Source organism: Centruroides sculpturatus, unplaced genomic scaffold, assembly GCF_000671375.1.
Source record: "Centruroides sculpturatus isolate CEXI.00-Female unplaced genomic scaffold, Cexi_2.0 scaffold2339, whole genome shotgun sequence".
Lineage (NCBI taxonomy): Eukaryota > Metazoa > Arthropoda > Arachnida > Scorpiones > Buthidae > Centruroides > Centruroides sculpturatus.
Genome location: NW_019386495.1, coordinates 745 through 11,527, shown reverse-complemented (window position 1 = coordinate 11,527; position 10,783 = coordinate 745). Strand labels below are relative to the sequence as shown.

At 30.4% G+C, this 10,783-nt stretch overlaps 1 protein-coding gene across 1 annotated transcript in view; it reads right to left on the bottom strand.

Annotated features, from left to right (window-relative positions):
• LOC111615151 (Sjoegren syndrome/scleroderma autoantigen 1 homolog) overlaps positions 1 to 10,428 on the bottom strand; it is a 21,351-nt gene extending 10,923 nt beyond the window's left edge. The window contains exons 1-3 of the mRNA XM_023356550.1: positions 10,322 to 10,428; positions 8,462 to 8,649; positions 6,268 to 6,355 (exon numbers count right to left, since the gene is read on the bottom strand). Of these exons, the coding sequence (XP_023212318.1) occupies positions 6,268 to 6,355; positions 8,462 to 8,626 (253 nt within the window). The 5' untranslated portion in view covers positions 8,627 to 8,649; positions 10,322 to 10,428. The remainder of the gene's footprint in view (positions 1 to 6,267; positions 6,356 to 8,461; positions 8,650 to 10,321) is intronic.
• Positions 10,429 to 10,783: the final 355 nt, after the last annotated feature.

Sequence of the window (10,783 nt, the reverse complement as noted above, 5' to 3'; positions counted from 1 at the left end):
GATAGCGTAGATTACGTTTGTGTTTTTGGAGAGTGTTGAGTTAAATTAAAATAAAAACAACGTCGACAAAAAAGTTTAGTAGTGTAATATGGAAATATTTTACGATAGTAAACGACGAATGTGCTATTGCTACCTATCTTTAAAATTTCATATAAGTAATGAAATTCATTAAGATAAAAGATCCGTTAAAGATCCGCTAAAAAGTAACGGATACGGATACGGATACGGATCTTTTTTTTCCCTCGGATATCCGCGGATACGGATACGGATACGGATATCCGGCACATCACTAATCGTGACCCATTGGTACAGGAGATTACAGGTGGGGTACTGAGGGCGAGGCACGAACGACACGTTGTCCTGCGGGTGTCCTCGCGGTGACGCGAGACACTACGTACTTGACTGTCCTCTAACACAGGACTTCCGCTTAGGGGCTGACCAAGTTGACTGGACTAAGCCTTCTGAACAAGTACTTCGAACGCTAGCAGCTAGTAAAGGGAACTTAAAGAAACTAAAGGAATTGATGGGAAAAATCATAGATCTTTTTGATCTATAAGTCTTGAAGGCTTGTTTGGGCCCCCTCCATTCGGGGTAAGGGCCCCGCTGTCCGTATACCTACTATATGTAGGTACATGTTTGAGTAACTGTATAAATGTGAGCTGGAACAGGTTTAGTAGTGTGGACCATTAGTGCAATACAGGCTGCACAAACAAAAGTTATGCCAAGTTAGTGAGCTGGGCCAGGGTGCGGACGGGAGCCCGAATGATGTATCATAGGGCCCAGCTATGACGTCCCTGTCTACCGTGTCAGGTACCGACCAGTCGATGAACAAGGCATAGTCTCTTTAAACCCTGTAGTGCCATTAGGCGGGTCAGGGAAAAGAGTTCCTTATGAGACCTGCCTAATTGTCTATTATGTAAGGCGAAATCTTGATCGAATGAAATTTTATGCAATTTAATTAGTCAGCAATATTTATCAGTTTCTTATTTAAGTTTGTTTATTTATGGGCAACGCAACATTTGGGCGATCTGCATAGGGAAATGCTTTCTGGGAGGTCTTTTTAAAAGAAACTGGCCACTATTTAGGCGTTACAGACGTGGAGAAAACTCGAAAAAATCCACATGGCAAGCCGTCCGAGCGAGGCGCGAATCCACGACCCAAATCCCAATGGTCAGGTTACAGAAGACCGCTCGACCACTAATGGGCCTTCTTATTTAAGTCTAAAAAAAAAAATTGCATTCGGTAGTAGAAGTACTTACTTGAAACGTAGTTCAGGACAGTAGCGACTGTATCTAGTCCTGGCAGACAGAATTATGTACTGGGACTAACATGAATTATAAATATGTAAACACATATTTAATGTGTTTATATATTAGATTTTATATAGCGTTTGTGTTTATATAGCGGTGCTTTAATAATCGCTAATTGATATTTGTTTAATGAGTACTGTACTGTACATCAAATTTACTTGAGATTTCAAGGATATTGGAAGAATATAAATTAGCCCAGTTCATTATCAATTTTGTTATGTTTCATTTACATAAATTCTCTAAAAATTTTAATTGATGAAATTCATTTTCCGGAAATAAGAGACTTCTATGAAGACTTTTAACTGTTTACCTATTTAAATTGTGCAATTTTTCTCCCTGCACTTTCAATAATGGGCTTTCAAAGTGAATTGATTATTTACGTAAGTTAAATAAAACACCAGCAAATATATTGATTAGAAAGATCTTTAGAATGAACGAAAACATTCTTAATTGATTCTTATTTAGTTATATAAGACGGCCGGATGGCCGAGACGGTCACCGCAGAAAATTTTGAAGGTCCTTCTTCTGTCAACCGGTGGCTCCACTGCGGGCCTAGCGAAACTCACAATGGGTACGATAAAAATTGATGTTTTTAGTGCCCGGCAGACATAAAAACTAAAACAAACGAGTTACATATCCTCGAAAGAAATATATCAGAAACTGTTTACAGATCAATGTCTTGTTGATACAGACAAACCTTCACTTTTGCCCGGTCCTGCAATGTTTTAAATGATGTCGTATTGGACATAGTTCTTGGGATTGTTTAGAAAACAGTAATGTTTGTAGTCATTGTTCTGGAAATCATGATTTTATGGAATGCCCTAACAAGGAAGAGCAACCTACATGTGTCAATTGTCTACAGAATCATAGTGAAGAACACAGGCACAATGCCAGAAACTCTGTTTGTATAGTTTATCAAAGAGTAAAAGCCAATTTAATCAGCAGAACCGACTATGGGTCTGAGTAATAGAAGTGGTATTCATGTAATGCAGTGTTTTGTAATGTTTGTAAATTACATAATTCATAAGGAGTTACCGATTATGTATACTAATAAATATTCTATTAATGTAGTGCTTATCTGTTTGACAAACTTGGGGCAAGTACACAAAGATTACAATTTCATTACTTTTTCTCTCCTTATATAACAGTAAGTTTTATTACATTACAGAAACCTACATGTTAAATATATATAACAATTCTAATACATAAGAGAAATTTGTTTGCTAAATTACATTAACAATTTGCCAGTAAAAATAATCTATTAGCAATATGTTCTCTTTTTTTACTGCATCATCTCTAGTCACTTCTGGTCTTTAAGGAAAATTTCTGGAGGCAGCTGCATTCCAAGGTTATGCAGAATCATTATCAAACATCTAAAAAATTCGTCATTTTCTAATATACATAAATTATGTAGAATACAGGCTGTTACGATAACTTGGGAGATTTGATCAACTTGAAACATAAACAAATGATTTAGTCTTTGAAATCGCCCAAATAACTGTCCAAATGCTTGTTCGATGACTACCCTACTTGAACTTAAAATTTTATTGAAAAGTTTCTCTTTTCTTGTCAAATGTCTTTATAAGATACCATCATATTTAAAGAAAGTGAATAAGCTCCATCTCCAAGGAGATGGGCCCTTTCCAGAATCATATGAGGGTTTTTTCCAGGACTTCACACAGTGGTGGGTTACAACAAATTCTGCAATCATGAGAAGACCCTGGCTACCCAGTAAACACATCCATTAAACAATAATTTAGTGTCACACACAGCTTGGAGAATTGTGGATGTATATTGTTTTCTATTAAAATAAGCATTTTTTGAAGCTTTTGCAGCTGATGTTGATATGAGCTCCATCTATGCAACCAATTATATCAAAGAAGGTCAAATTTCTCTTAAGAAGGTCAAATTTCTCTTAAGGTCTCAAAGTTCCTTAGGGTACTTGTAGCTGTTTTGTCTTAAGGTCTAAAATTATTTTGTTTGGCCTAAACAAGGAGACAGTTTTAATAAAATATACAAATTCTCTACAGGCATAACCTTCGCTTAGTCCAAATCTATCTGCAACGCCACAAAACGACTCCTGGTTTCCTAGTAACCATAGTGACATCAACACAACTGTTTGTAGTGATGTATCTTTGAGTCCAGTTCAACCAGAGCCAGTCCTTTCTTCAGGAAACTGTTCCATTAACCTCTAAAATAAAATATTATATTATAGTATAACAATTATTTATTTTTAAATATTAATAAAAAGCTAAAAATGCCAAATAAAGCAATTTTTCTATAGATAGTTACTACAGCTAACAATTCTTAGCAGAGACTTACTTTGACAGTGCTTGTAGAAAGATGAAAATGAGACCTAAAGTCCATATCGCTGTATCTGGAAACGACATTTTTGACATAGCCTTCTATTTTGGCTTTCTTCGATTTTTCAACTGAAGCAGCATACAGAAATGGAATATCTTCGTTATCTGTTTTTGATTTAAAAAACATCTCATAACCCCCTCTACTCTCAGAAATACTATTTAACAAAACAGTCAAAATCAGCACCTTCTCGTTACTTAAGTCAGCCATCTTGAAAACTGACTCTCAATGAAAGCATTTCTTTTTCTACAAAACATGACATCAGATTGTTCAATGGAGGGACTCAATGGAAAATTCAGTGTTGAATCAACCGTTAAATATAGAAACATATGGATAGATGGCATTATAGGTAACAGATGTCAAGCAGTGTTTGTGCAAATTCTGAGGTTTCATTGCTCAATGAGGTGGTTTAGTTTGAAGTTAGTAACATGGGAATAACGGCACTTTCCACTATTGTTAACAATTTTTATAAACTTTCAAAATTAATGCTTCTAAAATGCATCCAAAACATAATAGTAAATCTAGCAGTGGAGATAAATGCAAGTATTGCTCTATTACCATGGAAACTAAACTGGACATTTTAAAAGTAAGTACATTAGGTGAAAAAAAACTATGTTTGAAACAACAACTACTAAGCAGTAGCAAGCAGGTAAACAAGCATAATGTATTTTATTAATTACATTGAAGGATCAAACACTAACAATAAATGGTTATTCTGTGTACAAATGTATTTTCAAGCAGGGCTGCAGAGTTGGTAAAAATCACTTGACTCCAACTCCTGATAATTTTAGTAGGCTGACTCTGACTCCCGCAAAATTAAATACCAAGTCATTTTATGGGGGCAGAGGTGCTCATAGAGGTACCCTACTCTGAACTCTAAAAGGAGCCCAGGGCATTTACTCAAATATTTTTATAATTAGTATTTTTAATATTTAACTTACATTAATATTTATTTGTATTAGAAAATTAATTTTTAACAAATATTTAATAAGAAGAGAAAGGGGGGCAATAAAATTCTGCATCTATATATCTTTATTCTATAGCATTTGCACTTCAATTTCACCCTTCCAGAAAAGTTTGTCCAACTAAAAAATGTGTTATCTAGCTACTTCAGGCCCTTGTCCAGAAAAGAAAAACATATATTCTGATCAATTAGTCTGGCTCATTCAGAAAAATAAGAGTACTTAGTTAAAATAAATGAATTCTAACAAATTCCCTGATCTAAATAATTTACAACAAAATACAAAAACATTTTAAAAAATTAATAAAAAAATAAATTTTCTTTCATTTAAATAAAAAGACCAAATTAAATTTAAAATGCCAGAGTCAGATTTTCCCCAACTCTCCTGACTCCAACTCCACAGCCCTGCTTTCCAGGTTAGTTTTTGACTTGCAAACATTTTGACTTATGACAAAACCTTTGGAATGTAACCTGTTCATAAGAGGAGTACCTGTAGAAGAAATCTACATTTTATAGTTTATTGACTAAATATAAATTTCAGCTTATGAAACTTTGAACTCAAACTTGCATTGCATTGTAACAGAGTTGAGCTATACATATATACTGCAGTTCATTTAAAATCTCTGAATAGTTTTTTATAGTCTACAAGGCTATTTTGGATTATTCAGATTTTCTATTCACACCTGTGTACTAATTAGCAAGATAATTAGGAGTTTGGTGAAGTTATATCTGCATACTGATTCAAGAATTTCAGCAATTACATGAATAACTTTTGTGTAATACAGGATGACCACTAAATTTTCCAGCATGTAATAGCCCACCATCTCATCCAACAGAATTATGAGAATACTAAAAATTCTGACCACCAATAGTTTAGTTCAATGAATAAACCATTACATAGCATTCTGTGTAGCACATGTTCAATTAGATTGTATTCAAAGCAATTTATGGTTCCTCTATTTGTATGACTTCTAGCTCATTTTCTTTAGAAGCCATAGCTACATTAAATGTAAGAAATATTCAAGTGTCGTGATATCATGCATAATATGTCCATAATGTTTTAGAATCATGGACAACATAATTAGTGATCAAGGATATACTGTCAAAAATTATTAGATGAGCTAAACTCTAGAAATCTGGCAAGGCTTTGGAATCCAGTATACTGAGTCAACCTGTTTATCAAATAAAGATTAAAATGCTTCTTATAGAATATATATAAACAAATTAATCACAAACTGTTTAATATCTTAACTCATTATGAAAAACACAAGTTTGATTTCTGACAATGCAATACTGGAAAAAAAATTTTAGAGAAATTGCAGAAATATAAATTAATTTTTATATTAAAAAAATTAATTTATATTTTTTCATTTGAAAGAATTGTGAATCTAAACAAAATAAATACTGTAGTCATTTTAACAGCTTTTCATTATATTAAATTTCCGTGAATTAAAAAATATTTTTATCCGATAAAACAACTCTAGAAAAAAAATTATTATTTCAATTAGTGTTTTACATTTGTAAAAATATGTATAATGAAAATTACCATAAATTAAATCATACTATTCTTTACAAGCTTTTTTTTGCATTAAAATAAAACATTTAATATATTCAAATGAAAATTAAAGAGATTACCTGGATCATCTTTTGTATGTTCTTCTGTATCTACTTCAGAACAAGCCACACAATAATTTGCACCTTGTTTATTTTGCAATAAAATTGTCTAAATTAAATAAATACATTTATTATTAAAGTTTTTAAAATTATAATTTTTGTAATATTTAAATTTCAGAGCATTTTAAATTAGAAAAAAAATTAAAAACAAAATTCTTATATAACATTTATTTGTAAAAACTGTCTTCAAAGAAAAGTAATCATTTTATTTTTAAATTATATTTGCAAATAAAAAAATACATTAAAAGTTATTTTACTTAGATTTATAAATAGAATTACTGTATATGCATTGTATTTAGTGATCAATATTATTCTCATTTTCAAATTAATCTTTTAAAAGTTCAAGTAAAATGTAATGTAAATGATTTTAGTTTTATCCTAAATGCAATCAATAATATTAAAAAAATGAGAAGAACGTTGTTAATTTATCCTACATAGTAAACTAATTGATATTCCAAAAACACTGTAAATAAACAATTTTATTTAAGAATATATGTGATAAAATAAAATTGCTCTGAAATCTTTAGACACAGACCTAATACATAATTATGATTCTCTTGCATTATATTTAAACTTACACTTTAAATGAGTTATATTATTTATTTAAAGTATACATTTAAATATTCATCAGCAGATTTTCATCAATATGGATTAATAAAACATCAAAGCACTACCAAAAGATAAAGTGGAACAAATTTATATTGTAAAAATCCAGAAAGTTTACCATAAATCATCCTACAGAATATATAATTTTTTCAATATTTTTAGTTTTCTTATTCAAAATAGTTGAGTTTAAACAATTCACATCAATCATACTGCTTAGGAAATTCAAAATCTAGCACACAATAAATAAATTATTGTACTCAAGTTTCAAACACTGTTTAAAACAGAATGCTAACTCTTTTTGCATTATGTTTAAAACAAAAAAATTTGATATTCAGAAATTCAGATATTCAGAATTTCATTTCCAAATTTTCTTAATTTTTAATTGATTTTCATTTAAAAAAATTAAAAATGTTTCAGTATTAACTTTAAATTTAAACATATCAGATTTAAACAAAATGAAAACACCACTATACCAATAAAACAATCTGGGAATATTATTAATTTAATGACAGACAAATCATAGGAAACAGTGAAAAAGTACAAATAGAGGCAACATATATTGAAAATTAAAAACCAAACTCTGAGCATCAAGCAGATATGCATATTTACATATAAAAAGCAAAAAAGAAAAAGTTTCTCATAGACCTAACATACTGAATGTTCAGAATCAACTGTCACTGAATGGATAAAACCACACAATACTGGTAGTTTGTAGTGAAATTCACACCTGACCAACAGGTTGGCCAAGTGGAGTTTTTTGGATTGTCATCATATGTCTAACACATAAATAGCATCCAGTTTCCATAGAAAGACATCCTGAAATTTGACTCCCAGGATGATATCCTTGGTAGATCTTTATTTCATCAATCCAATCCACAGACCAAACCATAAAGATATCAAAATTAAATGGGAAGAGAGAAAAATAACTGCATCCTTGACAAAAATGCTGCCATTCAGAATAGCCAAAGAGATTTCTATGCCCACAGTGCAAACATAGAATCAATTAAAACTACAAAAAACTAACATTAAACTCATGAATTTGCATGCTGAGCAATATCAAATGAAAAATTCATTAAATTTAATCCATGATGCTTCTAACAAACTCAAACTTTAAGATGGTAATATTCAAATACCTATGATATTTTCACAAGAAAATGACACATATTGAAATGTTACAAATGATATTCCAATCTTTCAGTTTGAACTTGTGTTCCAATTTACATTAGAGGAATGTTATTTTTGAAAGAATTCTGAACTAGTAGTAGTGTTTGAAATATCAATCTATCAATCAATATGTAATTCTTATAATCACTTCATGTAAATTTGATGCTTAATAAGTTAGATAATTATAAGGAGCCAATAAAATAAACAACTTGCTTAAATTTAAGAAAAATATAGTTATTGTTTGAGATACTTCAGTTTAATGGCATATACAATTTACTGCCAAATTTAAAAGTGAAAATTGATAGCACTAAATTAAAGTTTAATTGTATATGTAAATTATATAAACATATAAATATATATATATATATATATAAAATGATCTTACACCACATATCTCACATAAAGTACTGAGCATTTTATATCCTTTTAGAAGATATTCTCCAGTGATAGAACTTATTTTATCTTGTCTATCTCGTCTTGCCTGAATAATTTTCATTTCTGATTCTGAAGGTGGTTCCCAGGGGCTTTCTAAATCTTCAACAACATCCATATTAATTTCTCCAACTTTTAATTCTGAAATAAAGTAAACTATATGAAGTTCAATATAAAAAAACTTTGTTACTTTTTATATGAGAGTAATTACTGAAACTGAAATTAAATTAATTAATTAATTGTAATTAACTGTAATTAAAACTGAAACTGTTTATAAAGAAATAATTTATATTTAGTTAGAGTTTAGACTAATTACCTCCATGCTATTTTACTCAAATGTATAAAATCTGATTCTTATTTGACTGATACATAATTCAAGAAGTTACTTCTCCAAATGTTTTAAATCTCATCTCTAAACTTTTTCTCAAAATTTCATTTTTATTTTGAATTATATAAATTATTTGCTACTAGAAAGAACAATTTATTGATTCAAGTATCAAATACAGATAAGCAGTTGTTTAAAACTAAAAAACGTTCAGTGAAGGAAAATCATAATATTGTTTATGATTTCATGATAATATCAGTTTACAGTTATCAATTTGTCATAAATTGAGGCTCCTGAATTAGAGAAAGTTTAATAGCACATAATAATCAATGACAAAATAAAGATAAAATTTTATTGATAGTAGTTGTCATTAAAATTAAGAGAAATCAATATTTTCATATACTGTATTAGTAGTAATTGTATTTCCACATGTAGGAATTCAAAATAACATAAATATCATGATGTCATTTTTTTAATAGTCTCTTTGCAGTTCAACACATTTATTACATCTTGGAATAAGCATATCAATACCCTCAATAAAATAGTCTGCAGTTTTGTCTGCAAAATGCTCAAATTGCCTCCTGCAACTCTTCATCACTTTTCCAAAGGACTTTTTTGAGTTTTGGAAACAGATAATAATCGCTATTGGGTGCAGGCCATTGGGTGGACGGTCAAGCTCCTCCAACCTGCAGCCTTGGCAATGGTACCGTATGTACCGGTGCATTGTCTGGCAAGAGGCAAACATAATACAAATTAATGCAACAAGTGTAACTAAAATGAATGTTTCCAAGTAATTTATGCAAATTGGTGGGAAAGTGGATTTATTAGTCCACATACTATCTGATACTATCATTATTTTCTTCTTATCATGTCTAAAATATGTTAGGTCAAATGTTTGGTACCTACCTCATACGTTAAGTAAAGACGACCGGTAAAGCCACATTAATTAAAACTTCTGCCGCACATATAAAGTGATTGTGGAAATTAATTTCGCACATTAATCAATTCCACATTAAGCAAGGGATACCTTTTATGCACTTTATCATTCTAAGAGATAAACATAAAACTTCTATCCAAGAAAATTGTGAAATTATGATCAATCTGTTATACAATTTTCTTGGGCACATGAGGAAATTTTCATGTTCACCTCAGACTTTTTTGTGCTTTATCATTCATTCTTGAAAATTTTTACTTTTTTAGAGTAAAATTTTATTTGTTAATAACTACGTTGTACAATGCAAAATTTTATTTGAGAAAGACGCCATACACGCACCCAAAATATTGATTAAAGAATTCTTATTATTTTTCTTGTTCTGATCAAGATGTCATCGAACTGACTTATTTATTTTAAACAAATTCATAACTTATTATCTCAACATGTACGCAAACTACGGAAAACTTGAAGAAAGCGAAGACTTGGAAAATAATTTTAAAAATATTAACCAATACTTAAAATAAACTTGTCGTATTTTCCGATTTATTACTTACCACAGATTCAAAATTATCAATAAAACTGAATGCTACATAAATCTATTTCCAAAAGCAAAAGACCACATTTCAAACACGCGTGGTTCTGATATTTTCCTTCGTATCAGTAGAAAACCAACACGAGATAGCGCTTTATTATAACAGAATTAAATAAGAATGATATAAATATGTTTATTTTCGTAAATAATAATAATATTTAAATTTTAAAAATTTAATTTTGTAGAGATTATTGGGACAATTAAGTTTTCATGTAGGACGTAGGACGTCTGTCGCAATTGTAGAACTATCAAGCGCTTAAAGTGTCAGCCTACCGCTTTGGGGACCCGGGATCGAATCCGGACGAGTAGAACAACCACAAGGAACAAACGACATGATCGTATACTATTCTCTTAATTAAAATTCTAGAGAATGCGCCATTTCAAGAATCACATGATAAAGTTTTTCAGTACAGTTCATATAGTA